The 18,277-nt window shown below is 45.4% G+C and overlaps 1 protein-coding gene across 2 annotated transcripts in view; it reads right to left on the reverse strand.

The window, feature by feature from the left end:
• Positions 1-18,277, reverse strand: part of TMEM255A (transmembrane protein 255A) — an 88,222-nt gene that overhangs the window by 16,071 nt on the left and 53,874 nt on the right. The window contains exons 7-9 of one of the 2 annotated variants that reach the window (XM_043973571.1): positions 16,485-16,547; positions 10,348-10,510; positions 6,585-6,728 (exon numbers count right to left, since the gene is read on the reverse strand). In XM_043973571.1, the coding sequence (XP_043829506.1) occupies positions 6,585-6,728; positions 10,348-10,510; positions 16,485-16,547 (370 nt within the window). The remainder of the gene's footprint in view (positions 1-6,584; positions 6,729-10,347; positions 10,511-16,484; positions 16,548-18,277) is intronic. The other variant, XM_043973572.1, reaches the window with a different exon arrangement.

Below are 18,277 nucleotides of genomic sequence, written 5' to 3' on the forward strand. Positions count from 1 at the left end.
CATCACAGGGAATGCGGGAAAAATACACATCTTCCCTTCCAGAGTGAACTCTCCTTTGTAACAAAGAAAAACTAAATAAACTACCCGAAACAATGCCCACATCTGACAACATGCACAGCCTTCTACTCTAGTCCCTAAGCTTAGAAGAGGGGGGAAGTTGGAAATCACCTATTCCAACTCCATGATTTTTATCTGATGAAACCAAGGCCCAGAGAAGTCATATAATTTGACCCAAGTCACACAGGCAGTTAGATATGGAGTCAGATTTTAAACCTAGGTCCTTTTATACTTCCAAATCCAATGTTCTTTCTGGGAGGACACTTACTAGCTGTGTGACCCTGGGCAAATCACTTAACCCCAATTGCCTTAAACATCCGGGGCCATCTCCAATCATCCTGATATGTATCTTGCCACTGGACCCAAATGGCTCTGGAGGAGAGACTGGTGACTTTGCACAGCCCTCCCTCACTTGAATCCAATTCACTGCAAGTCATGACATCAACCTGATGTCATGGTCCTCTCAGAGAACAAAGGACAAACAACAACAATCAACTCTATATTTGTCAGGGAGGGTTGGAGGGGGAAAAACAAATGTTTAACAACTGAGGGAAATTTTTTTTTTGGTGGGGCAATGAGGGTTAAATGACTTGCCTAAGGTCACACAGCTACTAAGTGTCTGAGGTCAGATTCGAACTCAGGTCCTCCTGAATCCAGGGCCCGTGCTTTATCAACCTAGCTGCCCCTGAGGAAAATTTTTAAATAAAAGGAGGCAAAATGTAAACTCCTTAAGGGCAAGAACTGTCTCTCCTTAAATGTATTTTCCTTCTCTCCCTTCCTCCTTTCTTTCCCTCTGTTTGTCACCACTACAACCTTGCCCTATACAGATATTTATCATTTAGGAATTTTGTAACGAGTACCAGCCTCCATTTGTGAACGGAAAATAACAGATGCTACTTGCTAGACAATGTGTCCACGCATTAGGATCTGCCTGCTGACCTCAGAGATAATTTAGTCCAACCCCCTCATTTTACAGAGGAGGAAACTGAGGCCCAGGGAGGGGAAGGGACTTAGCTAAGGTCACACATAGAATCCTAGATCTAAAGCTGGAAGAGACCTCTGAGGCCATCTAGGCCAACCCCTCATCACTTGCCAGAGGAGGAAACTGAGGCCGATTTACTTTATTTCAAGCTGAAACAAGGTCCCCAAAGTATTTCAACATGATTTAAATGGAAACCTCATACAGTGATCCCTTCATGTTCTCTTTTTTTTCCTTTTTTTTTGTGAAGCAATTGGGGTTAAGTGACTTTCCCAAGGTCACACAGCTAGTAAGTGTTAAGTGTCTGAGGCTGGATCTGAACTCAGGTCCTCCTGAATCTAGGGCCGGTGCTCTATCTACTGCACCACCTAGCTGCCCCGCCTTTAGGTTCTCTTGAGATTCTTCATGCGGTTCTTTGAAAAACCAAACTAACGAGGCAGGAGTTTTCATCTCCTTTGTCTGTTATAGATTACTTATTCCTCTAACATTGTTCATTGATTTAACGAAAATATGTCAAGAGAAACAATATAAAAGGGATAATTAATTCTATCAAAGTAGTGTTATAAATGTCACACACAAGTGGGTGCTCAGATAATTGACATTGTAGTGGTATTTGCACAACATATTGTGGGGTTTGGTTAGAATATATTTACGAACCAATTTTGTCCAGGGCAAAACTCAGGCCAGGTTGGGGGGCGGTGCTGTCTGTACATCTCTGGATCAGTCTGAGGCTTGGCACAGTACCATGAGCTGACATACATGTTTGTTGAATGAATGAATGAATGAATGAGTAAATGAATGAATCTAGAAACAATCATCATTTAGGGGGCACCCGGTCTGACTTTCTATGAGACTGACTGCACCAAAAGAAGGAAGAAGAAGAAGGGGAAGGAAGACTAGCAAAATCAGAAAAATCTACTAACTCCTCTCCAGTTTGCCTAGACAATTGCAGTAGCCAGCTGATTGGTCTCCCTGCCTCACATTTCTCCCCCTCCCAAACCCATCTTCCACTTAGCTTCCAAAGTGATCCTCCCAAACTACGTCATCCAGCCCCCTACTCAATAAACTCCAGTGCTTCTCGGTCACAGCCAGGATCAAATCCAAAATCCTCTGGCTTTTAGAACCTGGCACCTTCCTGCCTTTCCAATCTTCTTCTACCTTCCAACCCAACACATACTTCACAATCCTGTGACTCTGGCTTCTTTGCCGTTCCTTGAACCTGCTACTCCATCTCTGGAATCTGGGCATTTTCACTTGTTGGCCTCCAAGAGTTCTCTCACTCTTCATCCCTTTCCCCCTCTCTTTCTCCCTCTGTCTGTCCCTCTCTATCTCTGTTTCTCTCTCCCTCTCTCTTGCTCTCTGTATGTCTCTCCCTCTCCTCTCTCTTTCTGTCTCTTTCTCTCTCCCCCCTTTCCTCCTCTCTCTCTCCCTCTTTCTCCCCCATATTACCTGCAATCTGCCCAGGAGAGATCTGGTACATACAGAGTTGTTTGCATGCTTTCTCCCCCATTAGAATGGGAGCTCCCTGAGGGCAGGGCATGTTTTTGCCTGGCTGCACATCCCAGGTGCCTGCCACATAGCTTAATGAATGCTTCTTGATTTGAGTTCACTGAGTCTCTTCCATCTCAATATCCTTGCTCCCTTTAACTGCTTTTAAAGAACCATCTCACAGGCCTTGTTGGAGAATATCCCCAGCTCATGGACGTGCACATCCAAATGGGGTGCAAGCTGGCATGTGTACATTTTAGCCCTTATTCTATGATGCCGCATCACTCTGTATTCTCCTTAGCTTATCAATGTCCTTGTTAATCTGTGACCCAACCAAGAGCAGAGGAAAGAGACTATCGCTTCATTTCTGGAAGCTCCAATATATATCTCTTCATGTAGTCCAAGATCCACACTGGCTTAGAGTGTAGGGCCTGGAGTCAGGAAGACTCATCTTCCTGAGTTCCAATCTGGCCTCATACATTTACCAGCCGTGTGGGGGGCAAGTCACTTCACCCTGTTGGCCTCAGTTTCCTCATTTGCAAAATGAGCAGCTAGAGAAGGAAATGGCAAAGCACTCTGGCATCTCTGCCAAGAAAACCCCAAATGAAGTCACCAAGAGTTGGACCTGCTGAAAAAAACAACAGATTTGTATTGAGCCCCAGGCAAACTGGGAAGGGAGGGGAAGAGAAAGGAAAGGAATAACCATTTTTATAGCACCTACTATTTGTCAGGCACAGTGCTAAGGATCCCAACAAAGGCAGAGACATTCCCTGCCCTCAAGAAATGTACATTCTAATGGACAGAAAACATGTACATAGGGAAATGGTAGGGAATGAGAATCTATAGTACCTACTATGTGGTAGGTGCTGTGCCAAGTGCTTTTTAGAAATTTTCTCTCATTTGATTCTCACAACAACCTGTGAGGTGGGTGCTATTATTAGTCCCTCTTTATAGTTGGGGAAACTGAGGCAGACAGCATTTAAGTGACCCGCCATAGTCATACAGCTAACAAGTATCTGAGGCCAGATTTGGGCTCCAGGCCCACCTCTATCCACTGTGCCACCAGCTTCTGTCTAACCATGCCTATACTGGTGATTTAAAAAATTTTTTGAACCAAAGTATAAAACTTTCCATTTGTCCCTAGTGAATTTCATCTCCGTGAGCCCAGTGAGCTAGCCTGTCAAGATCTCTTCGGATCCCAACTTGTCATCCAAGGGGTGAGCAGACCCTTCCAAGTTTGGTGTTATCTCCCAAAGTGATGAGAGTGCCATCTCTTGGCTAAAGCCAAGTCAGTGATCAAAATATTCAACAGCACAGATTTTCCAGGCAGTGCACTACACCCTTGCCAGGTTCCAAGCAAATCATTAACAACGATTCTTTGAATCCAACCATTCAAGCAGTTCCCAAAGTAATCTGGATTACTGCCTAATCCACATCTCTCCATATCTGCTACCCAAACCTCATGAGATTCTTTATCAAATGCTTTGCGAAAGCCCAGGTACATGGTCTTGGCTGAATTACCTTGAGCTGCTAGTTAAGTGACTCTGCTAAAGAAGGAAATAAGGTTAACCAGGCATGAACTATTCTGGATGAAGCTTCTCTGGCTCTTCATAATCACTGTTTTCTTTGCTAGATATTCAGTAACCATCTCTTTAATGATCCATTCTAGGATTTTGCCATGAATAAATTTCAAGCTCACTGACCTACTCTGGTCTCTTCCCTTTTTTGAAAATTGCGGGGGGGGGGGCAGCCAGGTGGCACTATAGTAGCTAGAGCACCGGCTCTGGATTCAGGAGGACTTGAGTTCAAATCCGGCCTCAGACACTTGACACTTACTAACTGTGTGATCCTGGGCAAGTCACTTAACCCCCATTGCCTCACCAAAAAAATAAATAAATTGGGGCAGTGACTTTCTCTAGGCCGTTGGTACCGCTCCCATTCTCCATAGTCTTGAAAATATCTCTAATAGTGGCTTAGCAATCCCGTCCTCCCATTCTTTCATCCTCTGGGCCTGGTGACTTGAATTTATCAAAGGTCAGCACTTCTTTTTTTTTGTGGGGCAATGAGGGTTAAGTGACTTGCCCAGGGTCACACAGCTAGTAAGTGTCAAGTATCTGAGGCCAAATTTGAACTCAGGTCCTCCTGAATCCAGGGCCAGTGCTCTATCCACTGTGCTACCTAGCTGCCCCAGGTCAGCACTTCTAACACTATTTTTACAACCCTTATACTTCTCCTGCATTATTCAGACTCGCCTCAATCTTCTGTATGGATCTAAGTTGGTGGGGGGGGCAGCTAGGTGGTGCTGCAGTGGATAAAGAACCAGCCCTGAATTTGGGAGGACCTGAGTTCAAATCCGGCCTCAGATACTTGACACTTACTAGCTGTGTGACCCTGGGTAAATCACTTAACCCTCATTGCCCCTGCAAAAACAAAACAAAACAAAACAAAACAAAACAAAACAAAACAAAACAACTAAGTTGGCTAGTGAGTTCCCTGGGCAGTCACATCCCATTTTTTTCTTCTCATTGAAATATTTCCCTTTGAATCATTATAATTCCCTTTAATCGTTTACTAACCCCCCTGGGCTGAATTTCTCTATAAAATTTCCATGGAATCCTGTGTATCTTTCCTACCTACAAGACTTCTGAAATTTGTTTCCCCCAAAACTGTTCAGCCTGTTTCCAGCTTTCCTCTCCATCTCTTCTCCTCCAGTTTCTGCATTTCTTCGCATACAAGGCTTCCTTACCCACTCCCTGACTTCCCCCTCCCCTTTTTCCTATCTTGTTTCTTTTGAATGATGTTGTGAATGAGCTGTTTTAGTAACTCAGCACTTCCAAGTGAAAGATAAACTGAGACTGCTACCTTAGCCTACTAGCTTACTGACTTCCATTTCCATCTGCCAATTGGAGATCTCAAAGTAGATATCCAGTAGACATCTTAGCCTCAGCATGTCTAAAACGGAACTTATTACTTCCCCCCAAACCCTCCTGCTTCCTAGCTTCTCCATTACTGTAGAGGGTTACACCATTCTCCTAGTCCCCCAGGCCCATAAGCTAAGATTCATCCCGGATTCCTCACTAGCTCTCACTTCTCACATGCAATTTCATGTCAAGTCTTGTTGTTTGTACCTTTGTAACATTTCTCCTATATGCCCCCTTCTCTCCTGTGCCATTGCTACTACTCTGGGGAAGGCCTTCATCACCCTATGCCTGGACTACTGCAATATCCTGCTGGATGGTCTCCCTGCCTCAAATCTAGTCCCACTCCAGTCTACCTTCCATTCAGCTATTTGCTGACAGTATCAAATTAATCTTCCTAAAGCATAGGACTGACCATGTCACCCCTCCCTCCTGTAACTCCAGTAGCTCCCTATTACTTCCAGTATTGAATATAAAATCCTTTGTTTGACATTCAAAGCTCTTCATAATCTGGCCCCTTTCTAACCTTTCCAGTCTTCTTCTACCTTATGTCCTCCCTGCCCCCATACTCTGTGATCTCGGGACACTTGGCCACCTTGCTATCCCTTGAGCATGACATTTCATCTCTGGTGTCTGGGATTTTCACCAGCTGTCCCTAAGCTCCTCATGAGAAACCATTCTAAGGAGGCACAGCTGAATTCCCCAAGCAAGGGGATGCCAAAGTTAACCCAATTAGAAGAATATCAATTTCCTGCCATTTTAATCAGAGGGATACAAACTAGGGCAGTGCAAGGTTCTGAGTTCCTTCTTTATCCACAGTGGTGCTGGAGGGTCATGTGAGAAGAACATCAGTGGCTGGGATCAACATCTGTCTATGTCACACTGACCATAGTGGGGCTTGTGCAAAAAAAGGGGAATTGACAAGGGCCTGGATTTGCTTTGGAACAGGAGCCAGGGGAGGAGGGAGGATGGATCTATTTGGAGATGAAGGTCATGTTAAAACCAAAGAGAGAAATACAAATTTCTTTTAAAGTGATTATTAAGAAAAAGGCAGAATAAAGGAGGAAGGAGGGGAAGGAGGGAGGGAAGGAAGGAAAAAAGGGAGGGAGGGAAGGAGGGAGCCATTTCCTAATGAAACATACCTGGAAGTCATAAGCAGAATAGGGCGGCAGATGGGGCGTACTATGGTAGTAAGTATTGTACGATGCTATCTGAGGCCGCGAGTAGTAAGAGACCCTCGGATGGGCACTTTCCACCGAACAGTTCATTGCCGGAATCGTAGGAGTCTGTTTAAAAACATCAAACAAACAATCCATAAATTGTCCTTGTGTAAAGTTGAATGGGCAGGGGAATGGTTTTGTCCTCTAAAAAACCATGTAGATAAGGGGCATCAGAATGTTATGGAAAGAATATATGCCTGGGAATTAGGAGGCTTGGGTGTGAGTCCTGACTCAGTCATCAACTTGCTGGGTAACCTTAAGTGCCCAGTTTAGTCAGATGGGGAAGAACAGGATTTAGTGAGATGGTCTGCTGATTCTTTAAAGACCAGTTCTTTTTTTTGTGAGGCAATTGGGGTTAAGTGACTTGCCCAGGGTCATACAGCCAGTAAGTGTCAAGTGTCTGAGGCCGGATTTGAACTCAAGTCCTCATGAATCCAGGGCCGGTGCTCTAACCACTGTGCCACCTAGCGGCCCCTGACCAGTTCTTTTTGAGAAAAGACAACAAATGCCATAAAAAGAATGTGCTTTCCACTTCACTTTTCTACATCCTCCCCAACCCTTCCTCAGTGCCCTCTCCTTCCTTCTTGAGGGCCCACTACTCTCCATTTGTCTCTTGTTGGTAGGCTCCTATAAAGATCCAGAGTTGGGAAATAGCTTCAGATCCATCTGGTCCAACTCCCTCATTTTACAGAAAAGGAAACTGAGGCCCAGAAAGGGGAAGGGATTTACCTGCCTGAGGCCACACAGGTGGTAACTGTCAGAAGTGGGATTGAAACCCACTTCCTGTAGTCCCAGAACCAAGGTTTTCCCCAATATACCACAATGATCCTTCGAAAGGGATCTCATCAAGTCATTTATTCTCACACTAAGGAGGGCAGAGTTTCTTGTGGTTTTTTTTTTGTGGGGCAATGAGGGTTAAGTGACTTGCCTAGGGTCACACAGCTAGTAAGTGTCAAGTATCTGAGGCCAGATTTGAACTCAGGTCCTCCTGAATCCAGGGCTGGTGCTCTATTCACTGTGCCACCTAGCTGCCCCTGAGGGCAGAGTTTCTTAACCTGAGGCCCATGACCTTGCTTTTAAAAAGTCTTTTGACAAGTGTAATTCAATATAATTGGCTTGCTTTGCCTTCCTCTGTATTTTATTTGATGCCTTTAAAACCATGATTCTGAGAAGGAATCTATATAGATTTTCCCAGACTGCCCAAGAAGTCCAGGACCCCAAAGGTGAAAAATCCGTGCACTAAGACCCCATGACTTGTTGGGCTGGGTCTCCTGATTGCATTTGCCCAAAGGAATGAATACTGAATATTTTAATTTTTTTCATCATCTGACCCCTTCCTGCCATGACGGTCACAGTACTTGGCACATAACAGATGTTTAATAAATGCTTGTTCCTTTTTCTTCCCTTTCCTCATATTCTACTTTATTCCTCTTCCAATTATTCTGTTATCTAACCACAGTGGCCATCCCCCATGCCTGGAATAAGAGTTCTTCCTCTTTACTTCCTCTGCCCGGCTTCCCCAGCCTCCTTCAAGACTCAGATGGAATCCTACCCCACCCCAATGCTGGCCTTCCAAGATCACCCTCCAACTACTTTGTATATATCTGTATGTATGCAGTTATTGATGTGTTGGCTCCCTAAGTAGAATGGGAGCTTATTGAGAGCAGGGTTTGTGTCTTTTGTTTTTGTTTTTGTTTTGTTTTTTTAAGTGAGGCAATTGGGGTTAAGTGACTTGCCCAGGGTCACACAGCTAGTAAGTGTTAAGTGTCTGAGGTTGGATTTGAACTCAAGTCCTCCTGACTCCAGGGCCGGTACTCTATCCATTGCGCCACCTAGCTGCCCCGTTGCCTGTCTTTGTATCTGCAATACTTAGCACAGTGCCTGGAACATAATAAGCGCTTAACAAACAGTTGTAGACTGACATCTGAGAGAGAGAGAGAGAGAGAGAGAGAGAAAACCATACCTTATATGTAAGGCTGACCTTGCTACGTATACTTTTTTTGTTCGTTTTGTTTTTTGGTGGGGCAATGAGGGTTAAGTGACTTGCCCAGGGTCACACAGCTAGTAAGTGTCAAGTGTCTGAGGCCAGATTTGAACTTAGGTCCTCCTGAATCTAGGGCCAGTGCTCTATCCATTGCACCACCCAGCTGCCCCCACTACCTACACTTTAAGCTTATGGGAACCCACTAAGAATAATTCATGGCTTTACTAAAGAGGAAGCCTGGTAGAATCGTAGCCCGGAGCCTAAGGTTCTGGGTTTGAATCTAAGCCTTGTCAAGGCACCAGATTACATTTATCACCTGACCTCTCTGGGACTCAGTTTCCTGCTCTGTAAAACTTGATGGCCCTCACAGTCCTTTCTAGATTCATGCTCCTATGACCACAGAGATGGTCTCCAAGGTTCCTTCTCACTTCCAATGCTAGGGCCCTCTGACATGGAGAATCTCTCACACTAATAGGAGCTGGGCAGCTCCCCCTCAATGGAAATACACAGTAATCAATGAACTCTGCATCCTATGCAGACTCCTCTGCTCTCCCATCTCGTTTACCCAGGTCTCCCAGGGGGAGCCCCAACCCAAGAGCCAAATCTTCCCAAGGATCCTTCACCTGAATGCCCACAGGTGATTAAAATTTCCTCTACTTTTTTCCTCTACTTTTGCTCCTCTAGAGGAGACACAAAGCTATTTCCTTCCAGCATCCTTTTGGCTTTCCAGAAAATGAAAGGAGGGGTTATTGGGAGGGAGGAGAGGTGCAGAATTGGGGGATTCATCTGCTTTAGAGGCAGCAGCACCCCTCCACTAACACAATCCTACCACTAATATCCTGCCCAAATATTACTGGGCCTTGGGGGAAACAGAGGGTGTGTGAGTCAAAGGAAGGCCTTATTAACTGCCCTCCCACTCCCCATAGTTCACAGATGAGCAAGACACACTTGTGTGAGGATTGGGGCACCCATGGCCTGGGATGGGAGAAGGTGGGGGGCATCCCAGCAGCCCGACCTGCTCTGCTAGTTTGCCTTTCACTAACAAAAAGAAAACTCTCTTGACAAACCCTGGGGCCAAACCAGGGAGAGAATCCCAATGAAATCCAGGTTACCAATATTTCGAATGACTCAAAAATTGTGCAAATGAGGTTATTCCATAGGAGAAAAATATAGGTCGGCATTTATATGATAATTAGTGTGAGTGGGGGAAGCAGAAAGGCCACCCCTCCACTCTTCCCATTAGTGTTTAGAACAGGAGACACTGTGTATATTGGCATCCTGGGAAATACACTACAACCTCCTGGCAGAAAAGGTGCCAACTTGAATTGATGGAAGGAGTTTCTTCACCTGGGAAATCACAAGTCCAATATCCCTCTCTCTTCCTCCCTCTCTCTTTGACCCTGTCCCTCCATTCAGAACATTATGTACCCAAAGCAGATTTATCTGGTTTCCAAACCTTGGGTCTCATTCTCCCTTCCCCCACTCCCATCTACCAGGGCATCACAAACAGGATGTTTTGTGCCTTGGGACTCCCCCTTCTCTCCATATTGTTTTTGGTGAGGCAATTGGGGTTAAGTGACTTGCCCAGGGTCACACAGCTAGCAAGTGTCAAGTGTCTGCGGTCACATTTGAACTCAGGTCCTCCTGAATCCAGGACTGGTGCTCTATCCACTGCGCCACCTAGAGCTGCCCCCTCCTTACCATATCTTTAAAGCTTCCAAGGATGGCCGCAGTGATGATTCCCAAGAAGAGTCCCACTATATTCAAGATGGTGGCCGACCACAGCAGGTGGTAGAGATGGATGATATCCTGGCAGCTGCTGACATCAATGTATTCGTAATAGCCTCCAGAGATCTCCACACGGCTGGATGGGGAAAGGAGGAGGACACACACACATACATACATCAGTTTCCCAGGAGTACCTTAGGGTATCCTATAGGCATGGGGATCGAATGGCCCAATGGATAAAAAGCACAGGGGGATGTCCTGGAAATAAAAGCATTTTGGAAATAAGACACTATATCAATCCAAGGTATGGTTTGTATCATGAGAGGCAGTGTGGTGTAGTAGATGGAGAGCTAGCGTTAGTGAGAGAAACCTGGATTCAAGTCCCACTTCTGACCCTGACTAGCTATGAAACCATAGGCAAGACACCTCCCTTCTTCTCCCTCAGTTGTATCACCTAGCAAATGACTTATAAAGAAATGCAAGCCATGCCTAACCTGTCCAAAGGCCAAGAGCTAGAGGAGAGGCTCTCTTGAGGTCCTTTCTATAGCTCTTGGATCTCTGAGTCTACAAACCCAAGCCGTCAGTCTCTGTCTACTTAGGCAAGGCCAAATCAGCTGAGAGTTTAAGCACGAAAATGAATGATGACATCGGCAGCCCATGGTCCTTTGAATGAAAAGCAGCATGGCGGAGCAGAGAGAGACCTGGCCTGGGAGACTAGAAGATCTACATTCCAATCCCAACTCAATTTAGCTGTATGACATTGGGCAAGTCACTTACCCTCTCCAGGCCTCAGTTCCCTCATCTGCAAAATGAGGTGTTAGAATAGATGATGTCTAAGGGTCCCTTCCAGCTCTAAGTCTATGATCCTATAAACCTAAATGTCACATATTGAGACGAATATTTCTACTTTAAGAAAAAACGAACTCAACAATCCAATCACGTAAGACACTCTTACTCTGTTTACTCAAGAAATCTCATGGTTCTTTTCTTTTTCTTTTTTGCAGGGCAATGGGGGTTAAGTGACTTGCCCAGGGTCACACAGCTAGTAAGTGTCAAGTGTCTGAGGCCGGATTTGAATTCAGGTCCTTCTGAATCCAGGGCCGGTGCTTTATCCACTGTGCCACCTAGCTGCCCCCTTCATGGTTCATTTAACTAGTGAGTTTCTCAAGAGCATTCCACATATGCCTCAAGAGACCCAAATGTATGGGGCAGAGAGGTGGTGCAGTGGATAGAGCACAGGCCCTGGAGTCAGGAGGACCTGAGTTCATATCCGGCCTCAGACAATTGACACTTACTAGCTGTGTGACCCTGGGCAAGTCACTTAACCCCAACTGCCTCACCAAAAAAAAGACCCAAATGTGAAGTGTGCACATTTTTTTCCAGTAACACATCCACTTCATAAACTGAAAGCCACCTGTAAATGGGACTCAGATGAAATCTGAGTGATGGGTCTGAGTGATGAGAGAGGCTAGGGTAGATGTGCAGGGAGGCAGATAGTGGAGTCTGAGAGTCTCAGTTCAAATCCTGTCTCTGCTACTTACTAGTTATATGACCTTGGGCAAGACCCTTCCCCTCCCTGTGTCTCAGTTTCCTCCTCTGTAAAATGAAGGACTAGTTGTCCTCTGAGGTCCTTTCCAGTTCTAGATTTAGGAAACTATATGGGACCTTGGGCAGGTCACTTCCCTTTCTTGGGCCTCAGTTTCCTCCTCTGTAAAATAAGGGAGTTGAGCCAGATAATTACTAAGGCCCTTCCAGCTCTGAATGCTGTGATTCTCCTGGTTTTGGTTGTTTGTTTTGTATGCGAATTCCCAGGGCCTAGCACAGTACCTTGAACACAGTAGGTGGTTGAATTAATGATTAATTTATAATGAATGAATGAATATTGAGTGAATCCAATGATTCTAGTTCCTGATGCAGCAACATCAGTTTCCAAACCCAGCCTTTCTTTACATTGTTAAGTGTGCCTACTGCTTACTTACTTGAGTGTGATGGTGCTGGGCATTGCCAATAACAGTAACCATGTCTCCATCCCTAAGAACAGCCAGAATGATCTAGGTGCTATAGGAGGACCAAAGATGAAGAGGAGGAGACAGAGGAGGAGAAGGAGGAGGAGGAAGAGGAAGAAGAGGAGGAGGCAGTGGCTTTCTCTTGTTTCGTTTTTGTTTTTTGCTTTTTGAGGGTTAAGTGACTTGCCCAGGGCCACACAGCTAGTAAGTGTGTCAAGTGTCTGAGGCTGGATTTGAACTCAGGTCCTCTTGAATCCAAGGCCAGCGCTTTATCCACTATAGCACCACCTAGCTGCCCCTAGTGGCTTTCCCTTTAGAGAAAACTTGACTACCACACATACAACAGTCAGAGAGCAAGGAATGGTGTCTGGAACCAAAGGCCAAGTAGGGCACTATGGACCAGGGTATAGTGAAAAGGATGCTGGATTTGAAGTCACTTACTCATTTTGGGTCTCAGTTTTCTCATTGGGAAAATAAGAGGATAGATTAGATTGGAGTTGTCAAACACTTGGCCTAGGCCTGGTGCTGCCTGAAGCAGGTTAAATGGTAATTGGGAAACACTGAACAAAATAAAAATACAATAAAATGTAGATGATGTTAATTTGTGGTTTTCTAAGTTGAGATACCACCTGCTGGGACCCTTAGAAATGGGGGTTTAGTGGCCCCCAGGTGGGGATAGAATGCCAGGCCTGGAGTTAGGAAGACTCATCTTCCTGTGCAAATCCATCCTCAGACACTCACCAGCTGTGTGACCCTGGGCAAGTCACTTTACCCTGTTTGCCTCAGATCCTCATCTGTAAAATGAGCTAGAGAAGGCAATGGCAAACCGCCCCAGTATGTTTGCTAAGAAAACCCCAAATGGGGTCATGAAGAGTGTTACACTACTAACAACCACGACTGGACCAGATGACATGAGAGAGCCTTTTTTTAATACTTATGACTATAGTATTCAGGAATTCAGTTCAGAAATTATCTTAATGCTTAGGTTTTATAGGGGTAAAGACAGGGACTGGTCCTGTGGATTTTACTGGAAGAGGGAACTCCCAGGGGAGGAAATTCCCTCTGCTAATGCAAGGCAGCACCTGCTCTGTGAACGCAGATCAAAGGCTTTGCCCAGAGTCATGCAGTGGGTATGTGCCAGAAATGGGCCTTGGAGCCCAGGTTTTCTGGCATTGAGGCAGCTCTCCATTCGCTAATGCTGTAAGTGTTCATGGAAAGGAGTCCAGATTCAGTTTCAAATGGTTTGCCAAGTAGAGGGGTTTCTTTTATTTGTTTACATTTGGGTTGTGTTTTTTTTAATAGTAGAATCAAAGTGACCCTTTCAGATTCGGTGTCTCACAAAGGGCGCTTTGTTCTTGTCTAGATCAATTTACTGATCAATTTTTTAAAAAAATTAAGCATCCCTGCAAAATGGTGGCTGTAACTGCTCTATCCTCTATGCTCCGGGCCCTCACTGTCTGGGCTCTTTTTTTTTGCAAGACAATGAGGGTTAAGTGACTTGCCCAGGGTCACACAGCTAGTGTCAAGTGTCTGAGGCTGGATTTGAACTCAGGTCCTACTGAATCCAGGGCCGGTGCTTTATCCACTATAGCTTTATCCACCTAGCTGCTCCCTGGGCTCAAATAGCCTCCTGAAACAGTCTCTGCCTCCATACAGTCCCTCCCTTCTGTAATCTACCCCTGCCTGCACACAGCTGCCACATTAATGCTCCGATGCATCTGCGCGATCCTGCCTTTGAATATTCCCTTCACTGATGGGCACATTCATGCATGTATTCGTTCCTTTACGCCTTCTTCACAAATCCTTCACAGAGGATTAAGGGAGCATGACGCCCTGGACACAGACTAGCCTGAGGTTCAAATGCTGCTTCAGATACTCTACTTCCTAGCTATGTGACTGGATAAGTTACTTCCCTCACTGGGCCTCAGTTTCCTCCTCTGAAAATGGGAGGTTTGGTTTAGATGGCCTGGGAGGTCTCTCTCAGCTCTCAGTCAAGGATCTTCTGAGTATAAGATTCTTTCATTAAGTTGGAAGCTTGCCTCTGGTTCTTTTGGTATACTGGAGTACCAATGAACCCCATGGTTGTCCACCTGCCATCCTACATTCCCATTTCCTTTAAAAGTCAGATTCTCCAATGTGGTTCCAACACACCTCTCTGCTCTGGCCAGGCTGGGCTCCTTACCAGCCCCTGGTCATATCATGCTGGTTTCCAACTTGAAACCTTTGCTCACATTCTTTACTTTTCCATCTGCCTGTTCTAATCTTCTCTATCCTTCCAAGCTAAGCTTTGTCTTCTCCCTTCTCTGATCACGTCTGGTACAATCTGTACCACCCACCTTGGCCCTGAATATATTGCCTTATATTGTCATTAGTGGTTTCATATTTGCCTATCTTTTCTCCTCAACTAGATAATGAATTCTTGGGGGCAGAGACTGTGTGTGTATGTATACACACACATACATGTATGTACATGTGTATATGTACATATGTATATACATGTGTATTTATCTATCTACTTTTGTACATCTTATATCTGGTGTACAGTAGGCACTCAATAAAACCTTGGGAAATGAATGGTGTTCAGTCTCATCGGATCATAGACTTAGAGCTGGAAGGATCCTTAGATATTATTAAACTTGACCCCCTCAATTTAGAGATGAGGAAACTGAGGCAGAGAGAGGTTAAGTGTCCAAGGTCACACAACCACTAAGCGTCAGAGGCAGGATTCAAACTCAGGTCTTCTCATCTCCAAGTCCAGTGCTCTATCTGTTATACCATGCTGCCAGTAACAATAAGAATGACTAACATTATATGATACATTATTATATGTAGTGATACCTAATATTTGTATAGCACTTTCAGGTTTATAAAGCACTTTACATATGTAGGAGTCATTTGATTGTGAGTTATGTATCCTTATCATCTCAATTTTACAGTTGGGGGAAACTGAGGCTAACAGAGATGAAGTGATTTGACCAGGGTCACACAACTAGTAAATGTCAGATGCTAGATTTGAATTCAAGTCTTCCTGACTCCAAAATTAGGTGTCCATTCAGTGGGCTGCCTAGATGATTCTTGTGGTGATCATCAGAAGTACCCAGTGTTTGTCTCCCCTTTCTTTGCTCTCAAGTTGTGTGTCTTGTCTTGGGAAACCTAATCTACATCTTTGTGTCAGTGTCTAGTTTATAAAGGCCTGGAGCAGGGCTGTATTATTTTTGTGGGGCAATGAGGGTTAAATGACTTGCCCAGGGTCACACAGCTAGTGTCAAGTGTCTGAGGCCGGATTTGAACTCAGGTCCTCCTGAATCCAGGGCCGGTGCTTTATCCACTGCAGCACCACCTAGCCCACAGGGCTATATTAACGAGAGGCTCTTTGTGTCAAGTGGAAGGCAAGGACTAGACAATCTCTCAAGTCTCTTCCAAGTCTAGGCTTCAATGGTTCCAAGGCAGGAGATGATACTGGTTCTTTCTAAAAGGCATCACAGGGGCAGCTAGGTGGCACAGTGGATAAAGCACAGGCCCTGGATTCAGGAGGACCTGAGTTCAAATCTGGCCTCAGACACTTGGCACTTACTAGTTGTGTGACCTTGGGCAAGTCACCTAACCCTCATTGCCCTGCAAAAAAACAAAAAACAAAAAACAAAAAAACAAAAAAAGGCATCATGGCTTAGCAGATAGAGTATCGTCCTTGGAGTCAGGAAGACTAGGTCGAGTTCAAACCCTGCCTTCCAAACTCGCTGTGTGTCCTTGGGCAAATCAATCAAATCACCTCAGTTTCACTTTCCTCATGTCTAAAATGAGAGGGTTGGGCCAGATGGCCTCGGAGGTCCCTTGCACATCTAGACCCAGGAGCCTGGGTGTGACCTGGACAAATCACTTCCCCTCCCAGAACCTCAGTTTCCCCCTCTGTTAAACGAGAGAGCTGGAGCCGATGGCCTCTAAGGTCCCTCCCAGTTCTACATCTCTCCTTTGATTCTGTGACGCTTTGATCCCACGGTCCTTGCGTCCCACAGCTATCGATGCCTCTCCTGTCCCTGACTTTGGTGAATTTCGGCGGGCACAGAGCGGTGGAGGTCGTTTCCATAGCGCCATACAAATGACTACCTGGTCGTTTTTCTCCCGACATTTTTCTTCTTGGCCTTCTTTCCAGGAAATGTGCTGGGGGAGCTGGTAATTGATTAAAAATAGGTGAGGAAGACATATACGCACGCATTAGGCAAAATCACGGTCCCTGGCCCCTGGGGGCTCGTCATCAGCTATATTTAGTCCTTGTGGTCAGGTCTGAATTTTAGCTGGCCTGAAAAAACCTTGGTACTGGACAGCGGCTGTTCCACAGAGATATATGCCTCCTATTATAGGATTATTGCTTCCTGACTCTTGGGCCTTGAACGGACTGCAGACTCCCCACAGAACAGCTGGGGCTAATCTCTAAGTGACCTTGTCCTTAGAAGGGGTCTCCAAAGCTTTCCAACCTTCATGCAAGTGAAGAGCTAACCATTCAGCACAGACAATTTGCTAATCTCATCATGAAAGTATTCAGAGAGAGACAGCGGCCAACCTTTCCAAACTTGCTACCCAGTCTAATAAAAATGTCCCTTGGTATGGTGAGAAGGGTGTCGAGGGACCTGGGTTCGAATCCTAGCTCTACCACTTCCTACCTGTGTGACCTTGAGCAAGTCCCTTCTCCTCCTTGGGCCTCAGTTTCTTCCTATGTAAAATAAGGGGGGGGTTGGAGTAGAGGGCATCTGAAGGACCTTCCTGTTCTAAATCTAGACCCCAGACCTAGAACATTATGATTGACCTCTTTCTCTTCTTTATACACTTAAAGACAGTAATGCTGTACTTTACTTGAAACAAAGCTGATGCTATGGAAATATTGACTTTGAGACAGGGTAGCTTGGTGAATTGACTGTTGGACCTGGACTCATGAAGATCTGCCTGCCACCTCAGTGCTGCTTTGGATTTTTACTAGGTGTATGACTATGGGCAAATCAATTCACTTCTCTCAGCCTCAGTTTCCTCATCTATAAAATGGGGAGAATATTCTCTATAACAGTTACAGGGCTGTTGGATGTAAAACCCTTTGTAAATGATAAAGCACAATCTAAATAGCAGGGCTTTTTTGAATCACTCCTATTATTTTATTGGGCAAGGAACTCCAGCTGAGGTGATTCCCTCCACCGATGAAGATGGGCACCCATTCTTCACCTTATAGTTGGAGAGAGTTGGTGGGAGCAATGAGAGGTACAGTGATTTGCCCAGAGTCAAACAGTCCATAGGTATCAAAGGCAGGATTTAAACTCGGGTCTTCTTGACTCATGGCTAGCCATGCCCCCAAACAGTGGCTCATATAAGTGAGGGCTCAGAGTCTGATTCAGATGAGAAGGGACCTAAGTGTTTGGTAGGTTAGTAAAGTTCAGGAAAAGCCACTGAGTCTTTCCTGGACCAAGGGGAATCTCTGTCTAGGTGGGGCTATGGGAAGGATGAACCCAGAGGCAGCCCATTTCCTGCCTAAAATCCCAGTGGTGAGGAGCCCTGTGGGAACAGAGGCCCCCTATGTGAGTTGGAGCTAGGGACAAGCACTACAGGCTAGCCACATGCTCTGAATTCAGAGTGCAGAGCAGCGCCATTAAGGATGTTGATAGTCAGGCCTGGTCATTCCCAGGTTTGGGATTAGGCCTGTAGCTGGGTATATCTGAAGATTCCAAGGGGACAGAACTGCCAATAGGCTACTAGCAAAGTGCCAGAGACCAAGCTACCTTACGATGTATTATTTTGTGATCATTTACTTGTGTAGCCACTGTAGAGAATGAATGTAAGCACCTTGGGGGTAGGCATGATTTTGTTTTCATCTTTGTATCCATCCCCAGAATCTAACTTAGTGCCTTGCAGATGGT

This window comes from Dromiciops gliroides, chromosome X (assembly GCF_019393635.1).
Source record: "Dromiciops gliroides isolate mDroGli1 chromosome X, mDroGli1.pri, whole genome shotgun sequence".
In the NCBI taxonomy this organism is placed as follows: domain Eukaryota; kingdom Metazoa; phylum Chordata; class Mammalia; order Microbiotheria; family Microbiotheriidae; genus Dromiciops; species Dromiciops gliroides.